This window comes from Ursus arctos, unplaced genomic scaffold, assembly GCF_023065955.2.
Source record: "Ursus arctos isolate Adak ecotype North America unplaced genomic scaffold, UrsArc2.0 scaffold_28, whole genome shotgun sequence".
Lineage (NCBI taxonomy): Eukaryota > Metazoa > Chordata > Mammalia > Carnivora > Ursidae > Ursus > Ursus arctos.
In genome coordinates, this window is record NW_026622963.1 from 29703641 (window position 1) to 29724253 (window position 20613).

The following is a 20613-nucleotide window of genomic DNA, read 5'->3' on the forward strand; positions in this document are numbered from 1 at the left end:
AAGCCTTTATGTACGGACAGTGAAAGTCAACGGTCATGTCATTTTCACATGTTAGAAGATATTTTTCTTTTGATTTTTTTCCCCATCACTTAAAAGTGTGAAAACCTTTCTTAGCTTTTGAGCCATATGAAAACAAGTGGAGAGCTGGATTGTACCCATGGAACCTAGTTGGCCAACCTGTGCTCTGAAGGATGAAACTTTAGAGCTTTCTTTCACACTCTTTTTTTTTTTTTCCAGGTTATAATGGTATTTCAATACCTTGAGATTTATTCTTCTCATGTACAGCAGACATTTTAGCTGGTTGCGGTTTATCATGCCCAAGGGTATTAAATATTTTGCCAGCCTAAGCTTTTCAAAAATGTTTCCAAGAAAGGGACTTATACATGAGTCTCAATTATAATTCTACATAGTGACTGCAGCCAGTGATAATTCTGTTGTGCTGTGTGTGCTATTCTTTGTGGTAAGGTGCTTTGGAACTTTCCAGTTCAACATTTGTAGGAAGTCACCAGCTTATTTGTAGCTCATTCTGACTTCTTACATGTTGCATTGAACAGATTTGATCTCCTACCATGTATAGGGCACTGCACAAAGCACTGGGAATAAATGAAGAGATGGGCATTTGGGATTTGGGGAAATACTTTGAATCTGTTTCCAGAATCAACCTAGTGGAGCATTGCTGTTAATAGACTTGATCCTGTTTGACGTTACGATTTTTGGTTTTCATTGTTGGGTAAAACACTACCTGCTGCTCTGTGATGGTGCTGGGCTTAATAAATCGTGGCCACAGGGTGGCATGGTTCTCGAATAGGCTTCATTGTTGCTAAAATGGAAAAGAAAAAAAAATGCTATAAGGAAGGAGCATTCTCGCCCCTATTTAATGCTAAAGTAGCCTGCTTTCTCTAAGTTGGTTTTTGCATAGTGCATTATTCTTTTTTCTTTTTTTTCCTAGTGCATTGTTAAGATTTAGAGGGTACTAAACCTTCAGTGCTTTAAAATCTTTTGTTTATGGTGACAACATGAATCGTATAATGTTTATGATTGGGAGAATAGTAGTTAGGACTGTACTTTATAGAATATGTTTAATTTAGACACCAACCTCAGAAAAAACGAACGTGTAAAAACTAGAAAGAATATTTGTGAATAAATGACAGAGATAACTTCTCAGTAGTTGGGGAGTCATGGAGAAGGGTACTGATACAAGGTTTTTGTCTAATTCCAAGGGTTTGATGGAGAGGTGGTGGGTAAATGGTCAGGAAACACATAATTGGAAAAGTGATTGTCCCATCCTTGTAGATTAAGGGTATTATCATAGACTGAGAGCTCAAGAGTTTTCATGTATTAGCTGCAAGAAGAGATGGTGTTGTCTCCATTTATATAGCTAGGGAAAGTGGAGCTCAGAGGATTTAAGTAAAGTCTTTGTAGATTTGAACGGAGCCCAAGTGTATGCTCTTTGCATCCTGCCACTTCCAAGCCAGCTCATTGGAGACTCTCCTTGTTGGAGAATGGGTGGGTTTGGCAGCAATTTCTGGGATGTAGGATTGAGAGTTATTACTGCCACTGGAACACGGGTCAAGGGGCGTTCTGGGTGTAAGGATGTAATTGTTCAATATGCCTCCTCCATCCTTTTGGCCTTATTTTTGGATTCTTTTGGATTTCTTTCTTTTTTACCTGTTCATCAAGTAAATATCCAAACCTACTATTACCTTGTTAGTTTACTCATTTGTCCAACCACCTCCACTAAAACCTAAGCTTTAAGGAGGACAGAGATCTCATTTTCAGATCATTTTGTATTCTCAGTGCTTACATACTTCCTGGCACATAAGTGCTCAGTGTTTATATTTGTGTGACCCAGTTTAGATGACATTTGATTTTCTCTTGAATTTGATGTTTTGTGAAGACGGACTCCCAAGGGGAACCTGACTCTGTCTTTCCTTTCCTAGGGCGATTGTGTGGTTACCGTGTTGCTGGCTGAAGAGGACAAAGTTGAGGATGATGTAGTTTTTTACTTGGTATTTTCGGGTTCCACCCTCCATCACTGCACAAGTACTCGGAAGGTCAGTGCTGATACGCTGGAGACCATTGCTCCTGGTAAGTATTGGGTGGAATCTTCAGTGGCCTTTACTGATTCGTGAACACTTTTATTCTGTGTTCATTAATGTGGAGTGATTAGAAGAATGATTCAGGGCAATAGTACTCTTGTCAGAGCTTTATTTTAAATATGTGTTAAAATAAAGTGTTTTGTTTATATTTGTTTGTTCTACAAAAATCTGAGCCTTACTAGAAATTAGTGAAATAAAATGGTAAGTTTGAAACATAAAAATCAGGATCAGTTGGGGCCCCTGGGTGGCTCGGTCGTTAAGCATCTGCCTTCCGCCCAGGGCGTGATCCCAGGGTCCTGGGATTGAGCCCCGCATCAGGCTCTCTGCTCTGCTGGGAGCCTACTCCCCCTGCTTGTGTTCCCTCTCTCGTTGGCTGTCTCTCTCTGTCAAATAAATAAATAAAATCTTAAAAAAAAAAATCAGGATCAGCAAAAATATTAATTTATTAGAATGTTGAGATCTGGGGAAAACTAAAAACAGGTGGAAGATACAAGTTCTAATGTGGTTCCCATAGTGTGACTACAGATTTGATTCTGAATATCATAGAGGCAAAAGCAAAGGTAAAACATGGTAACGCATTGCTCAGTATCTGTGAGGGAAAGACTTAAAAATGTTTCATAAAAGCCAAACTTTACTCAAATGAACAAATTATATATAGTTCATGGTAGAATGAGTGCTTAATCACTATTGCAATTATAAGTTTAACAGAATTAAAAGGGGAAGATAGGTAGTTATTAAAAATGCCTTACAAGGCATGAAATCATTCCTACTTCCACCAGAAACAGCTCATAAAATAATGACTGTCTCTTGACCTGTCTGTCCCAGCATCTGAAGTTGTGTTGATTTGTGTTTGGAGATGAGCTGCTTTCCTTAATTGACCTGGCTTCAAAGTTAACAGTTGACCAGTTTTCGTCAGGATACAAAATAGGGCACATTTAGGGGGAGCCCCTAAAAAGTGTTGACAGGTAACTGTTTTCCTTTAGAGAACACAGTGGATTTAGTTCTTACTAAACCATTTCCTTTTACCAGTGTTTTTATAGAACACTGATTGCACTGTGTTGAAATAGATGGTGTAAAAAATTATTAGTTTATGAAGCACTTTTAATATCTAGTCTTGCTGGTATTGGATCAGATTGCCAGTTTTTCATTGCTGTGCCATTTAATATAAATGAACTTCATGTCAGATATCCACCAGCTCCTGGAAATTATACTGCAGTCAAGGACTGGGATTTATGACAGTTGAAAGATGTATTTATCCTCCTGCTTGGCAAAAATGACTTTGAAAAATATAGGATTTAAAGATTCTTGACAATTCCTATGAAGATCTCCTCCCCCCCGCCACACACAAATTTTCAGGGATTGGAAATTAACCTGGAGTTCAGGATAGATAACTGATTTCTTTTCTAAAGTGTATTAAGTATCCTCCTTTGTAACTTAAAGCTCCAGTCATCTCGTTTCCTGTGATGTATACCGTGTCAGGAAGGCTTATCTGGAACTTGAGGTCTGCTCTGGAGCAGGTGCCATCCAGTATCACCATCACAACACCTCTGTCATGTGTGGGTGACGGTGAGAAACAGCTCCTCAGTTAGTAGCCAGTCGGTGCCTGACTGGCCTCTTACTGGGAAAGGAGTGGTGGTAATTTTTATAAACTTCTTCCCGAATTAGAAACAGGTTAGGAGTTAGAGTTAGGGGCTGGTGCGTGTGCGTATGTTCATGATTGTGTGTGCACACATGTAAGAAAGCAGTAAGTAGATGCGGAGGATGCAAGGAGCTGGAAGAGAAAGGACAGGTGTGACAGGGATGTTGCCCTGTGCCCTAGGTGCAGTCCTCAGTCACAAGTACCAGCAAAGTGCAGTCCCGGTGGGAGGGGCCTGCCTGGCAGCTCTTGCACCTTCACTGGCAAGGCGCTGAAATTAGGATGGGTAGCAGGCAGTTCCTTTCCTTGGCTTCACAAGCCCCCTGTACTTGTATGACAGCCTGGGGCTCTGAGTTTGTTCCACACCCTTTCTGATCTGCAGCCTACCTTTCTGAACTCTAGTTCCCATTTCTTCCCTTGCCTTTGGTTCTAAACCTCTTTACATGTCTCTGCACCCTCCTTCCCAGCTACACCCGTCTCTGGCTGTCCTTTTGTACTTACTGACTCGAGGACCCTTACCTGGCAGCCCCAGCAAACCAGAATGGATATGGTACTCTGCTGCTTTCTGCTAACTTGATCCAAATCCTCAGAAACCATCCCTGACCCATTTGCATGGGGCCTGGAGTCCTAGTACCTGCCTTCTCCATTTGCCACTAATCAACTATCCCCCTTTTAAATTATGATCTCTGACACCTCCCATGTCCCCTGTCATGCTTATAGGGCCAACAACCCGTCCCCTTCTCACCCCAGTTGACCTGCATGGTCTGCTCCTCACTTGAGGTCTTTCAGGCTGATGATAGGAGGTTCCCGATCACAGCAGAGGTGGTAGAGGCTTAGAGTCCCTGCAAGACCCTCCTGTACAAGCAGGCCAAACCCATTCCGTTTGTAGAGCCACACTCTAACATGTGAACCTCTGATACGGATGCAGGGCAGCACTGAGAACTGTTTAAGCAGAGGAGATTCCTGAATGGACCCTGTTGTTCTGGTCATCGTGTGTGAGAGCTTTCCATTCACTTGTCCAGTTAAGCTGCTACATCTGTAGTCGTGTGTGGAGGTGTAGGGATAGGGGCATTGAGGGCATTGAGTTAGTTTTGAATTTATTGTTGATATCATGGAGTTAATATTTTAGTCTAGAATTAAACTGCCTTAAATCTGTTTTTAGGGACATCTTCGACTTGTTCCTTCCCTTCCTTCGGCTCTTTACTGAGCTATCACCTTCTCAGTGAGGCCTTACCTGTCTACCTTGTAAAAATACACAGCAGCCGTCAAGGAGCGCCTGGGCGGCTCAGTCGGTTAAGCATCGACTCTTGATCCTCAGTTCAGGTCTTGAGCTCAGGTTCATGAGTTCAAGCCCAGTTGGTCTCCATGCTGGGTGTGGAGCCTACTTAAAATACACAATGGCCTCCTCTCTGTATTCCCTCTTGCCCTTCGCTGATTTTTTTTTTTTCTGCATTGCACTTATCAACTTCTAACACATTATATCTTTTATTTATCTTATTTGTTTTCTACCTGCCTCTAGTAAAATTCGCTTCATGAGGGCATAGATTTCTGTTTTGTTGGTGCATGCGAAGAAGGCTGTTCTAGGAATCCCTACCATTTGATGGAAGAGCATTTCTACTTTATCTGAATTCACCCCGGTTCTCGGAAGCCACTCTTCTAGAAAGGTTGTGCACACATGGGTGTGTGCCTGCACACACACACACACACACACACACACACACACACACACACACACCCTTTCTTTTGAAAAATGCAAAAGGAGTTTGCTCTGGCTTCTTGAGTTGAATTCTTGCTTGGGGGTGGGAGACTGTTCTCTTTCCAGAGCTACCAATGATGATTTCTGTGCTTCAGTTTGCTGTACTGATAGCCTCAGATTTCCTGTCTGCTGTGGGCAGTGTCAGATTAGTCAAGATTCTTGATGGAAAGTCTGTGCTTGCTTCATGCATCCCAGGCACCGGATAAATGTGCACAGTCTGTTTGCAGCAGCTGCTGCTAGGAGCGATGTCTGCGCGCCCTTTCTGCTCACGTGTGGGATGAGCTCTGCCAGTCCGAGTCATTTTGGTTGACTCTGGGAAGAAAAAGAGCTTTGTGTCTTGTTCTTGCTTTTAATGTCATGTTTCATCCACATCGCTGGCTCTGATTTTTCTTTGAGTTCTCTGCATGTTTCACTGTCAGTGTTTTATAATATTTTTGTTTTTACTAAAACCAGATGATTGATTGACCTTCAAAGGGCAGCTACTTCTTTTTTTTTTTTTTTTTAAAGATTTTATTTATTTGACAGAGATAGAGACAGCCAGCGAGAGAGGGAACACAAGCAGGGGGAATGGGAGAGGAAGAAGCAGGCTCACAGCGGAGGAGCCTGATGTGGGGCTCGATCCCGTAACGCCGGGATCACGCCCTGAGCTGAAGGCAGGCGCTTAACCGCTGTGCCACCCAGGTGCCCCAGGGCAGCTACTTCTTGATGTTAGCCTGTAACCTTTTATTATTGGGGGGTGGAAGGGAGAAAGAAACATTTCTAAACTGTGTCCTTTAAAAAAACTTTTTTAACTTCCGATATGAAAATTATTTTTTTCTCTTTTCTCACTCTCTTGCTTATTTTCTAAGGAGAAGTTTACAATAAATTGTGTGTGTGTGTATTTAATTATAAATTGTAAAGACTTTTAAAAGTAATCTTTTCTTGCCTTACTGCCATTGGAAAGCTAGAGACGTGATATGATTCCCCCTTTTTAATAACATAAGTACAATAAAAGTAGCATCTGAGGGGGCAGTTAGGTGGAGGCTTTGGTTTCTACTTTGCCTTTGACTTGTTTGAATGCTTTACAAGTGAGCATGTTACTTTTTAAAACATACAGTAATTTTTAATAAAAACATTTTGAAGACTGAAAACTGTCCTCTCCTGAAAACAAAGCTATCCATGTGCTGATTGACACTAGGCACAGACAGACAAGCTATATAATAAAATGTTACATTCAAAACACCTAAGAATTTTCTGGTTAAGAATATAATTTGCTATGAAAGACAGCCTGAAGTAGATATACACCTCTAAAGACAAAAGGTATTGCCTTTGTAGTAAAGGAAAATATCTCCATTCTTGTCTCTTTGTATGAAAGAAATCTGACCGCAAATCCCATCTTAACTAAACAGTGAGTTTCCTTTAGAGATGAAGCTGAGATTTTTCTTTATAAAAGATTTATGTAGGATTGGTAAGTAATGTAGAGACGTCTGAGTATCCTTGGAAGATAATTCTTGAGAGATATGGAGTACTGTCTTATTGTGTTCATTTTTATTAGTTAAATGTGAATTTAGACCAAGTAAACAATGATTTCAGCATGGAAATGAGACAGGATGTTCAGTGGATGCTGCATACTATTTTTATGAAAGGCTTTGGTACACGGCCTCTCATAAAATGCAGTCTTTTTTTCAGCATGTGTTATTTACTTTAAGAATTTACAGCAAAGGTTCTTGTTGGACAGGAAAACTACAAACATTCATTGACTTAAAATTTGACTCAGGTCTTCTGTTTTTCTTTCTCACTCATCAAAGGGCAGGTACTATATAGAATAGATTTGTCATTAAAAAAAACAAAAAAAACCCACCAAACCCTATGTGCTGTGATGAGAATTCCTTTCGGGTCGATTAAAAATCAGTGCTCACAGCCCAGTCTGAGTAAGCAGCTCTACAGGTAGATCACGCTGTAGCTCTCACTTCCTGTGAACCCGCACCTGCCTCCAGTAGCTGATGTCCACAGTTGCCAGATGGAGTTACACGTTGGAAAAGAAGTCGTCGACTTTAAACTGGCCTAATCTCAGAACGCTGGACCCTCCCTCTCTGGCAAAGGAATCTGTTACTTTGTATTGGACACTTTCTGATAGTCTCCCTGTTCTAAAACACTCCTGCTGTAAGGCTGTTCCTAGAAAGGTATGATTGTAGATTTAAAAAATCTTAAATTATTGTCCCAGTGCTAGTCAGTACATGGAGTTGCTATCCTGGAAAAACAAACTGAGAACTGGTTGAAGGGGGAAAACTCTCTGTTGTCTCCTGTCCCAGCTGTAACGCTTCTGTGGACATTGTATACTTGGAGCTGAGGACCCAGCACCGGACTCTGAGCCACATGCATTACAGTGGAGGCAACGGCTCTGCCAAGGGAGTGAAAATTGGCTTTTGGGGGGCAAAGAATCTCACTGTGTCTATATAAGCACAGAGACACATGTACAAATAGAGGATGTATGTCGAGCATTAAAGTCTCATCAGATGGGGGTGGTGAACAGAGAAAAATGTCTACAAAGGTTCCTTGAGGGGATGACAGTGATAAAACACTTGAGAGCCACTGCCTTACGGTAATAGGCTGAAATGTGGTAAATCACGTTTTGTATTAATTAGCCCCTTCCCCCCCCCCCCCAAAATGTACATGATGACATTCCTGTGCCGGTTGTTCTTTTTGCCCAATTCTGCTTAAATACTCTTTCACAAAAAGAGACATTTTACACACCTACAAAATTTGCACATGTACCTTTAGACCACCAAAAACTAGGTGCTTTCTGCACATAATCCTGAAGACCGAAATTTTCCTTTAACCCTGTGTAGCCACTTCTTAAATACTTTGATGGCACACTGAAATAGTAAAATACAGTATTTCTGTGTTTTCCACCGTTGACTCCTTACCCCAGCCTTTCTCTCAGAATGTCCTCTGAGTGGGGCGCCTGGGCCGTGCGGTCGGTTGAGCATCCGACTCTTGGTTTCAGCTCAGGTCGTGATCTCGGGGTCATAGGATCAAGCCGTGTAGGCTCTGTGCTCCGAGGAGAATCGCAGCTTGAGTTGCTCTCTCTCCCTGTCTCTCCCTCCTTACACCCCCCCCCCACATATTCTCTCTCTCTCTCTCTCTCTCTAATGAATAAATAAATCTTAAAAAAAGAACATGCTCTGAGTGGGGCTGGGCTGGGCTGTCCAGCAAGCACTTCCAGGGTTCCTTTTTGATAGTTGGTCAAACAAAGTCCCAATTGTTTCATCCTCAGAAGAGAAGGCCCGGATGGGATGTGTGCCACTTTTAGCTTAATAGGAAATGAAGTAATTCTTGGGTCATGCTTCAGCAGAGTTGTTTATCTGTAGCAGTATTTCGTTTCCATGGGCACAGTACTTCATACAGTGATAAGGAGCCTGCAGAAGTGCTCTCCAGCTTCATGAGCATACATACCTCCTGACCTGCTAGCTTAAAAAAGGTTAGAATTAGATGCTTTTAAGAGGAGCATTAGCAGTTAATTAACATTGTTGCTTCTCAGCTAGCTGCCTTTTCTTTTTTTTTTTTTTTTAAGATTTTATTGATTTGACAGAGCACAAGCAGGGGGAGTGGGAGGGAGAGGAGAAGCAGGCTGCTGCTGAGCACAGAGCCCGATGCGGGGCTCCATCCCGGGACCGTGGGAGCATGACCTGAGCAGGAGGCAGGTGCTTAACTGACTGAGCCACCCAGGCGCCCCCCAGCTAGGCGCTTCTTGTGGTTTTGTTTATTCTGCATTTCCCGCCTTCTCTTTACCTTTTCAGTTCTCCAGTGCCAAAGACAACTTTTAGCTCCGGAGCTTTCCTGGGTCCTGCCGCAGAAACTCTTTGTAGAGTATTGGGAATCTCTTTTCCTCGAGTGACCTAAACAGGAACATTTTAAATTTAGTTTAGTTTAGTTTTACAGACAGTGGAGAGGGAGGGCCAGAGGGAGAGAGAGGATCTTAAACAGGCTCCACGCTCAGCACAGAGCCTGACGCAGGGCTCCATCTTACCACCCTGAGATCATGATCTGAGCCAAAATCAAGAGTCAGACGCTTAACTGACTGAGCCACCCAGGCGCCCCTCAACAGGAACATTTTAATAGCTAAATAGTAATAATAATAATAATAATAACAACAACAACAACAACTACCCGTTTTTGATGCCTGTCTCAGGCAGGTGCTTTGTGCGTGGCCATCTCTACTGGTTTTAACAGTCAGGAAGGCGGTGGTGTTGGGCTTCGTGTTGGAGTGACTTCTTCAGGATGAACTACCCTGTGTGCAGTGGAGGGTGAAGAGTCCACCTGGTGTTTTCTGACTCCTCAGCTAGTTGCCAGCATACCTCAGTCAGGAACAGATCCCCCTCACCCAAGAATTTACTTCATATTTCTGTCGTACAAGAAAGAACTGGACCCGATTGCCCGGTAGATGGAGGAGGCAGTTTTAGAAATGGAATTGGAGCTTAGGCCGTATTTCTTTACTGGTTGGTTTCTCTTTTTCCCTTCTTTAAATTCTCTGAGGCTGCTTCCTTCAGAAGGAGCTCAGTAAATTTTTCAGAACTTCCCTTTCTAAAAAGACTTGTGATTCTTATTTTCCTTCTTTGTTACCAGGAGATTGAGTGGAAGGAGCAACACAGCGCCACGATCAGAAAACCCTGCTGCTCTTCTTTCTACTGCAGCTTCTGTTTTTATGTGAAGAGAGGCTGAATTGTGGCGATCATATCAGATTGGCTGTGGTTTCGTGTCTTCTCAGTATAGGTGTGGGCATCGTTCATACCTGGCGTTCCGTGTATGCAAAGGCAGTTGGAAGGCTGATGGCCCCTGGAGAGTCATGTCCCTAGAGCTAATTTATGGCAACAATACGTTGTATGTGTGCAAATGTGGTGGGTTTTGTTTTATTACTGGGTCCATATTATATAACTTTGTTTTTTAACATGTTGGGTTTTTTCCCACCAAATGCTTTATCTGAAAGGTTATAGGGATTAAAAAATAGTCTTGAGACCCACTCGAGCATCATAGAAAACACTAGTGTGAGAGAGTAGCCCGGCAGCCTCGTGCACTGATTTCCAGACAGTGCGGTGAGGTCCTGTGGTTTTGAGTGGTAGTAGTTCTTGCAGTGTACTCTAGGCTTTTAAAAAGGCCGGTCCAGGACACCCTCAGCCCTCCAGTGCTCTTTTACTCCTCAGTGTTTCTTTTAAAAAAGAAGCCTGTAATCATACCAAACAAATTCCAGATTTATGGCACATTTTACGTAGGATGATTCATAGTCTCTCCTTCAGATCGTGAGTTCATGTCTGAAGGGAAAAATATCAGGCTTACAATCGCATGGTTGCTCCTGGGTTTCTGTTTCATGGCCTCTTCTGACATTGTACCTCCTCTGATATGCAGTTTTATTTTACACAAAAATGTATACACAGAGCTGACAGTAGTTCACCCATCCATCTACCACCTTCCACCTCCACCTTCTAACCAGTTTCTTCTGCTAAAGCAGCAGAAAGAGAGAGGCACACACAGGCTACTCATAAACACACGTGCGTGTGCACAAACACACATACACACTTCTGAGCCACCTTCTGTTTCTCTCCCCTTTGTTTGTCTTCACCGTATCCTAGCCAGGTAGACGTCTGTGCACACACTTCTACACTTGGCAGTTTGGAATAAGGTGGTGTTGCTTCACCATAGCTTTTTTGTGCCCACGTACCTTGTGTGTGTGTGTGTGAGGAAATTGAAGACCTGGAATATGGGATGAACTCTCTCTATACAGAAGGAGCTCTTACAGGGTGGTGGATGCCGTTAGTGGCATTGTGACTCGCTTTCTCGTTCAAGCTTCTGGATTTCTCACCTTTGCACAGGCTTGAGACTTGTAATGCTGTGCTCTAATTATTGGTTAGATTCATGAACCACACCGTTCTTACTTTAAAGTAATTCTTTTGACTGAAATACGTATTGTTACACCCATCTGTCTATCTTATTTAATTGGAAGTGATGTTGTTTTGGGTGATGATATTAAAGAATTTGAGAAGACTCTTCTAAATTCTAGCTCTTGACTTATAAGACCAGGAGACTGTCCAGATTTAATAGAGGTGTTGTCATTTACCTCAGTAGCTAAGAAGTAAGGAAAATAGGTTTGAACCCAGGTCTCTGCTGTCACTAAGCCTCCAGATGTAACCAAGTTAATATCTTCCCGAAACTGTAGTTTCCATCCCTTGAACTTACCTTCTGCTTCCATTTTTATGCTTTTCAAATGTTTTCTATTCTTGGAATCTCTTGCTAACTTTCTCTCCCTGTCTGGCTTCTTCCTGGTGACACCCACAGGCTTTGACCTCTGGAGAAACGCTGGGGCCTTATGGGCTGCTCCGTCATGCTATAAATGAAGAAGTTGAGGCCCAGAGAAGCAGAGGTGATCTAGGGTTGCACAGCCTAACAGTCGCACAGCCAGGGTTTGAGCATGGTGTTTTTATTCCTTCCCTGTTGATTGTTCCATGGTCCCCTTATTTCCTCTTCAAGTATTGTACCCATAAATCTTGGGAGAAGGGGCAGACTCTAGAGGAAGGAGGTTGGCTTAAGTTCTAATTCTGCCACCTAGGAGCTTTATCACTGTGGGCAAATTACTTAATACTCTTGTGCCTGGTCTCTGCATCTGGTAAATGGGTATCATAAATAGTATCTACCACATGGGGTTGCTATGAGGAGTACATGAACTGTTACTTGGAAAGCACAGAGAACAGAGCCTAGCACATCGCAGGTATTATGTAAGTGTGTGTTAGGTAACATGAGAGGCACCGTACATCTGAGTTCTGAGGGTTACTGTGAAGAACCCCGGGGGTTGCAGAGCTGGGAGCAAGGTGCCTGTCAGGAAGTTTCTTCTTAGTGGCCACCGCCTTTGTGAAGTCTTCTTGCTCTTACCTGTGAAATGTCCTGCTTTTCTCCTACCATTTGCACTGTGTGTTTCTTCTAGAACCCATCCCACTTTGACTTCCTTTGCAGTTCTCTGTAACGTGTTTGACTCCCCCTTACAGACTGTAAACCTCTGGAAGGCTGACACGGAGGGCTGAGACTCTCACCCTTGTAATCACAGTGCTCTGGGCTTGGTGCATATCTAGCTGTTGGATGTTACAGAACAGTTTTGTGTTTTCTGTTTTACCTTTTTAAAAAAGATTTTATTTATTTGAGAGAGAGCGAGAGCATGCATGAGCAGGGGTGGGGGTGCAGAGGGAGAGAGAGAAGCCCTGACGCCGGGCTCCATCCCAGGACCCCAGGATCATGACTTGAGCCAAAGGCAGATGCTTAACCAACTAAGCCACCCAGGTGCCCCATTATAGAACAGTTTAAAAGAAACACTTTCTGCCAGAAACATCTCCAAACCTACTACCTCAATCTGTCGACGTTGTTTTATATAATTAGGCTGACTGCCCTTCCAAGGAAGATTAAGACTTTTTTCCTGATTTCATTTCAAATGTTAAATGTATAAATTCAACACATGTGTTGGATTGAAATACGTATGTGGGTGTGTACACACGCACGTGCGGTTACACACACATGCACCAGGCAGGGGATGCTCCCTTTTCCTGCAGCCTTCAGAGAAAGAATTCAGCGCAGAGGGCGGGAGGTGTACGTGGTGGAGTTACGTGTTTATGTGGAAGCTGATCTCAGTGGTTAATGAACCTGTTCTTCTTGCTCAATAGTCTTACTGGCCTGTCATTCAAGTATTAGACTCCTTGCAGTTAGGGACAGAACTCTTGCATCAGGACATAATAGGCCACGTCCTTTGGCATCAGACTTGAATTTGAATAATGGATTCTGCTTCTTAATATCTGTGTAACCTTGGGCACATTACTTCTTGAAGTCTCAGTTTTGTCATCTAACACGAGGACAATACGTACCTCATAAATTTGTTGTCTAGAGAAAATGACATGTCCGGTGCCTGGTATGTAGTAGGTACTTGGTCAGTAAATACTTGTAACCACCCTCAAGTTACACAACAGTGAGAAATTTCTTTTGTCATGAGGGTAAAGGGCTTAAGGAGGCCCCTGGAGAATCGTATGCGGAAAATCAATTTACGTATTATTCTCATTGTTCTCATGGGAAAAACAATTACTGTTTTCTCTTTCAAAGGCAGCAGAAAGCTTAGTTTGTTCTGTGCCTGACTGAAGCCACTCCTGGCCTGTGGCCACAGTATGGAAAGTGAGATCTGTGGACCCGGAGATGGCTTGCTTGGCCTCACTCCCACTGTGGACAAGCAGTGTCTGCGTGCAAGGGGGTGCGGGGAAACTGGGTGTGCTGTGGCCTGCGGTGAATCTGGCAAAGCACAAGGTGGCATTCCTTACGCAGCAGAAACACCCAACTCCATTTTCCTTTCTGTTTTTCTCATCAGAAAGGTATTTTTTGGAAGAAGAATGATGATGATAGGAGTGTACTTTTAGCCAGTTGAGATTGTCTTGGGAAGTTGCGGGAAAACAGTGTGTTTCAATGACTATGTTCTGCGTGTTGTACATACTTCGTTCTCGGAGGCTAAAAATCCAGCAGAGACTGATTCTCCAGGAAGGCCTTACCCGCAGAGACAGTGTGGATTTTACTCCAGTGGAGCTCTCTGGGGCGGCGTGTGTGTGGCAGCTCGTGAGGTCTGCCGTCTGTATGGTGGGCACTGACCTCGAGCATGCTTGCTGTCCCTGAGCCGGCCTTCTGGCCACAGCATTGCATCGTCCCTGTGTGAACCAGATGATTTTGTGGATGTCATTACATGACAGGAAAGAACATGTATCTGACAGCAGAAGTCATTTTGTAGGCCTTGAATTGCTAATAGTGAAATAAAATCAAGTAGTTTTGTACTTTTCAAAATGTTTCATCATTTGATCGATTCACGGTGGTGATACTAGGGTAGTACTGGGGGACCCGTGTCATTCCTCTTACATTAACCAGTCCGTGTGGCTTTCTCCCTGTTGGGTTTCCAGACCTAGCTCAGTTCAGTCGTATCAGACTTGCTAGGCCTGACAAGATCCTTGAGCTTTCATGCTTTCTGCTGTTCGAGCCATAATTCAGTACATCCTGAGATCCCCAGAGACGGTTCGGTGCCAAACATTAGCTATAGGGATACATCTGGGGTACAAAGTTATTTGCAGGCAGTAAGGGAACTAATTCATAGTTGCAAATAACAGTTCGCAAAAAAGAGCTGGAAATAAGTATAAAGAAGTTTGGATTGCTGTCAGAGCAGAGCAAGGAGGGGTTTCTTTTAGGAAGGAGAACTTGTGTATTGTGCAAGAAGAACAAAGAGGACCCACCAGTGTCCTCCTTCCAGCGGGAGGACTCTAAGACTGTCCTCCTTCCAGTGGGAGGTTTCTAAGACTGTCCTCGTCCCAGCAAGGGTGGGCGTGGGGGTGGGGAAAGACTGTCTTCCTTCCAGCGGGAGGTCTCTAAACGTCCTTCTTCTAGCGGGAGGAATCAAATACTGTCCTCCTCCCAGCGGGGGGACTCTCAGACTGTCTTCCTTCCAGCGGGAGGACTCAGAGACTGTCCTCCTCCCAGCAGGGGGACCCTGAGACTGTCCTCCTCCCAGCAGGGGGACTCTCAGACTGTCCTCCTCCCAGCAGGGGGACTCTGAGACTGTCTTCCTTCCAGCGGGAGGACACTGAGATTGTGTCCTCCTGCGAGTGGGTGGAATCTAAGACTGTTTTCTTTGCTCCGTGTGTTTTGTTTAGGTCACGACTGCTGCGAGACTGTGAAGGTGCTGCTCTGTGCTTCCAAGGAGGGCCTTCCCGTGTTTGTGGTGGCTGAAGAAGACTTCCAGTTCATCCAGGATGAGGCATACGATGCAGCCCAGTTCCTGGCGACCAGTGCTGGGAATCAGCAGGCTCTGAACTTCACCCGTTTTCTTGACCGGTCGGGACCCCCGTCTGCGGATGTGAATTCCCTTGATGAGAAGGTCGCCCTGGCATTCAGACACCTGAAGCTGCCGGCGGAGTGGAATGTGTTGGGGACAGATCACACTTCGCATGGTAAGCACCTAAATGACCCACAAACGGACCGAGTTTGGAATACTTCGGTTTTTCAGTGGGGCTGCTTCTGTACGATCATTGTTCTCCAGCCTTTCACAGTGGCTGGATAAATCTTGCAATTGCTGGAGCAGAGTGGCCTTGATGGCTTCTCTTCTCAGTTCTTTGGCTGAGCTGTTAAACCTGTTCTCACAGTGAAATGCCCAAGCCAGAGCTTGCTGTGGCTGTTTTCAGTTCCCACTTACAGCAGAGAGCAGCACACACATCACCTTGCCGTGGGTCCAGAGTTCTCGCTGCTTCTCCGAAGCCTAGAAAGTGACCTATCGTTCGTGAGGACAGTAACAACTGTTGGTCATCCTTTTGGTATTGAATTATCAAAGATGGCTTTCATTATTGTATTCTGAAGTTTTCGAGAGACTCCATGAGTTGGAGGAAAGAAAAGATGGGGGATTGAGGTGGGGGGGAGCACTAGAGCCACCTGGGCTCTGAGAAGCCCCACACTTCTTTAACCAGAGCAGTTTCACTCTTGACTTGTTTTATCTACTGGCTGTCCATAGAACAGTTCACTGAGGGCTCCACTTATTAAAAAACCGCTGGTGGAGTAACTGTGTATGTTCCTCTTACTCAGACAGGGGTTTTCCTGCATAATCATTCCTGTAGCAGATGAGTATCCACTAGATGTCATGGTTTTATGGTTGTAATTAAGTGAAACACTATATGCTTGGGTCCAATAAATAACACCCTCTTTCCCTCCTGAGTTCAAATCAAATGGAAAGGTTTAGGAGTTAGGCAGGTGGAGGTCAGAATGTTTGCTCTGCTACTGATGACAGCTCGTTGGGCTATGATGCTGCATCTGCCAGAAGGGTTTGCTCCTCTTCCTGCTTTATTCCTGAAAGCGCTGGACAGTCACAGGACTGCCCTACAGTGGCCACCCACCTCTGATTATCGTATTCTGTAGGGAGAGCGGGCCAGAAGTCACCTTCTCTGCCCGTGAGCAGATCCTGAGCAGAAACACCCAGAGGGGGCTGGGTCAGGGGGCTGCTCAGGGCCTGCTCTCACAGACTTCCTCCCATGGAAGAATGCTACCGAGGTTTGCCAGCTATGGTTCTCCGAAATCCTATGATCAGCTGCAGGAATGGTGTCCCTTAGCATCAGGGGCTGGCTGCAGCAAACTACCGGAACAGTCCTCCCCTAGTAAAATAAAAAAGAAAGTGTGGACTCTAAAATCCAATCAAGGAAAAAAGCATTTATTCTTTTCTCTTTCTAATTAATGCAGTGACCACGGACCCCTGCACTGCTAAGATCTAAAGATCAAAATATTTGCCATCATATGGGGCATGAGCACCTTTTTAGAAACCTCATGTTGAGTGAGGCTTTATACCTCTAGCCCCTCCTGGTCTGCATTGGTGTGGCAATGATAATTCTGGTTGCCATTGACAAATCAGTGTCAAGATGGGGTTGCATTAGCTATTTATGGAGCTTATGGTGTTTTTATGGTTTTGCTTTTGTCTTTATTGAAAGAGGGCACAGGAGTTGGATGGTTTGTTCCTAGTACCACGATTAAAAAGAACTGTTAGAAAAAGCACAGGTCTGAAACTTTGGGCCTGTCACTTCCCCTCTCTGGGTCTCGGCTTCCCTGTCTTTCATAGGGAACTGGCCAGCATTGATACTTTTGTGGACTTGCCATGTGCTTCTTCAGTTTCTGTTGCACAAAATTTGCAAGTGGTACTAGCAAAAGCCGAATCAAGTTTGAATAGTTAGTGAAGTGCATTAAAACCACAGTAAGGTACCATTACCCACCTATTGAAAGGGTAAAATCAGAAATACCAGGGGCTGGCAAGGCCACAGAACAACATCTCATACATTGCAAGTGGGAGTGCAGAATGATGCGGGTGCCCTAGAAGATGGTCTGGCAGTTTCTCATGAGGTTAAGTGTACATTTACTATATGACCCAGCAGTTCCACATTTGGCTGTTTATTTTAGAGAAATGAAAACTTCTATTTACTCAGAAAATCTTTGCACAGATATGCAGTGTTATTTCTAATCACTCAAAAGTGCAAACAACCCAGATCTCTCTCATTGGGTGAATATATAAACCAGTAGTGATATATCCATACCATGGAACACTACTCAGCAGTGAAAAGGGGGGGGGAATTTGAAAATAATAAAGGGGACAAATTATTGGGGGTCCACATGCAACAACCTGGATGCATTTTGCTAAGTAAAACAAGTCCATTGCCAAAGATTTCTTAGTGTATGGTTCTACTTATATGATAGTCTGAAAAGGGGAAAAACTATAGGAACAGAAAATAGATGAGTAGTTGCCAGGGTCTGGGAGTGGGTATGAGGTCTGACAGCAGAGGGCTGTCATGAGGGAGTTTTAGATGTTGGAATGGTTTTATGTCTTGGTGGTGGTAGTGGTTATAAGAATCTACGCGTGCATTCAAACTCATAGGACTGCACGCCCCCCACAAGTGAACTTTATTGTACGTAAATTACAAATAATTAAAAGAACAAAAAGAAATTGAACAAGTTAGGTATGTATACTTTGCAAGGTGAAAGGCATGCATGGAACTTGATAGACCTACCTTTAAATCAGCAACTGGAATCAGGAACCTCTTTCAAGGGCCAGATTTGCATTCTGCAGTGTAAGTTGTTTCATTAATTGTGGATTAGAATCTACCCCACTGGGTACTTTAAAGGCAGCGTAGCATCAGTTAAGAGGTGCTTGCTGCGAAGGGACGAATGTAAAGGAACATTCTGCTCATATCAGTGGGTTGCAAAGGTACTTAAATAAGGAAGAAGGTACGAAGCAGGCTTGTTGCCTGGGTTAATGAGACAGGTAAACAGGGCACCCTGTTACATAACAGGGCTACTTGCTGTTGAAAGCTAGGATGTTTACAGTTGTCCCAGCCTGATATTTGCACAAAGGGGTCATATAAGATTTGTGTTTAATCCTCCCACTCTTTGTTTAGATGCAGTGCTTTTTAACTTTTTTCAGGTCAGTGACTCCTTTGGAAATAGCTTAGATTTCTCCTCAAGAAGAAGTGCGTATAGGTGCCTACCTGAAACAATTGACATTATTTCAGGGCTTGCTGGTCTCCCTGCACAGCAGGCATGAACATGACGTTAATTCTTGGTTTAGATTTGATGCTGTAATATGGGAAGGGCATAGTAGTGGGCTCCACTTGTTTATAGCCTGGCTACACTCCAAGAGTTTGTGCAAAATAGTTCTTCTCTGTTTCCCAGTTTCTTTATCTGTAAAATGGAGGAAGACCTATTGGGAGAGTGTGTATTGGTGTGTAAGCTCTTTGTTTTGAATATACCTTGACCACTATCCAGTGATCTATTAGAGACAGAACATTGTTGAGCTCTGTTGAGAGATAGTAACATGTCCTATAGGAAGCTACCACAGGACAGCACTAGAAAGCATGGTTCTTGGAAGCAGAATGACACTGTTTTGTTTTTGCTTTTACGTATCTCTAAAGTTACTCTTCACTTTAAACCACGAATGAGAGAGAGTTTGTCCGTCTAGTCCTTCCATCCCTAGTTACATAAAACGGCTTCTATGCTGTACTTTTGGCCTTGGTTCTGCTTTAAATATCAGTAATAAGGATGCATCTGGGTGGAGGGTGAATGGTGGGGCAAGGAGATCTTCCCTGTGAGTAATCAAGTCTCACTTCCTTGTCTCTGCTCCTCAGGGTGGCTGGTGAAAGTGGTGAATTGAGATGGTTTTCACCTGAAGGACCCTCTAGGGTAGCAGGGGCCGGCCCACTGCAGACTAGCTCTGAAGAAAGGGGAGGAGGAGAAACGTCCTGGGGGAAATCTTTGTTCTTAGTCACGGTATTGTGTGACTGAATGAAAAGATCTTATCACCTTTGGGGGTGGGAATCCTCCCCACAAGGAGAAATTTGGGTGGAGAGAAGCATTAGACGAGTTTAAGAAAGACTGCACCAAAAACAGCCAGGGCGTTCTCAGTTCTGTGTATCTGCTGTTGGTTACTAGAACCTCAGCCTTAATTGTTTGGTGTTTTAGTTCCCACACCCCTTCCGTGGAACTCTTTCCTTAGCTACACTCACTAATATTTGCGTCTTTTTTCAGCTATCATAGCTGCTAAAAAATAAAATAAAATACAAAGAGACCACTGGGGATTTTTTTCTTGGCAAAGGATTAATATCTGTTGGTTCCAGGACAAGCAGTTCCTCGTCAGGGCAGGACTTCAGCTCCAAAAGGTTTTGTTGCCTCTCAAACCTTGATTCTGTGACAGGCTACAGGTGTCATTTTTCTACAAGCCCAAGGCTCGCACCGGCCCACCGTTTTCCTTCCCCGTGGAGTGCGAGAATTCCTGCATCGTGCAGACTGCAGCTTTATCTAAGAGGCAGTACAGAACAGTAGAAAGAATGGTGATTTTGGAATCTCATAGATATGAATTCAAAGAATACTATGAGCAGGGCATTTAGGTGGATTGATGGGGAAGGGAAAATATATGTAGTCTTTGATTGCTAGATTGTTCACAGAATTTAGAACATTTTGCTTCAGCGGAAAATCCAGCATATTCCTCATGGTTGAATGCCTGCTAGACACGTTCGCTTTCTCTGCAGATCGGAGGGAATGGGTGTGGCAGGTGCTTCAGGCGTATAAGTGGATGGCAAGTGGGACTTAAGACATTTTTTACAACCTTCTCTATGGGTAGAAGCCGGGCCTCCATAGAGATTTTTCCAATTTAGCATGGTTAAATTGGAAAGCCAGCCAACCAACACATGGTCTATGAAATAAATTACAACCTAAAAGAAATGGGAAAGTATCATGAGTATTCAGATGGAAGACTCCCCGAGTATAATTTTCTTTAAGAAACCAAAGAAAAATTTAGAAGAGCTTTCCCATTTGTCCTTAAAAGCTCAAAGAGGGCAAACCTATTATGAAATTAGAAAAGCAACCAGGAGAAAAATAAGTTTAGGGAGTATCTACTTAATATGCTGGAAGCCCCTCAGTCAGGGTTCAACCAGAGAATCAGAACCAGCAGGAGAAATATGCATTAAGATTCATTGCAGGGCACGGCTTACATGATTGTGGGGGCTGGTTAAGCAAGTCCGAGATTCATAAGGCAGGCATAGGGGAGAAGATCATGGGCAGGCTCA

At 43.7% G+C, this 20613-nt stretch overlaps 1 protein-coding gene across 13 annotated transcripts in view; it reads left to right on the forward strand.

Moving 5' to 3' along the window:
- AKAP13 (A-kinase anchoring protein 13) overlaps positions 1 to 20613 on the forward strand; it is a 323670-nt gene that overhangs the window by 122715 nt on the left and 180342 nt on the right. For all 13 annotated transcript variants that reach the window (XM_044388388.3, XM_044388389.3, XM_044388391.3 and 10 more), the window contains exons 3-4: positions 1941 to 2088; positions 15181 to 15477. In XM_044388388.3, the coding sequence (XP_044244323.2) occupies positions 1941 to 2088; positions 15181 to 15477 (445 nt within the window). The remainder of the gene's footprint in view (positions 1 to 1940; positions 2089 to 15180; positions 15478 to 20613) is intronic.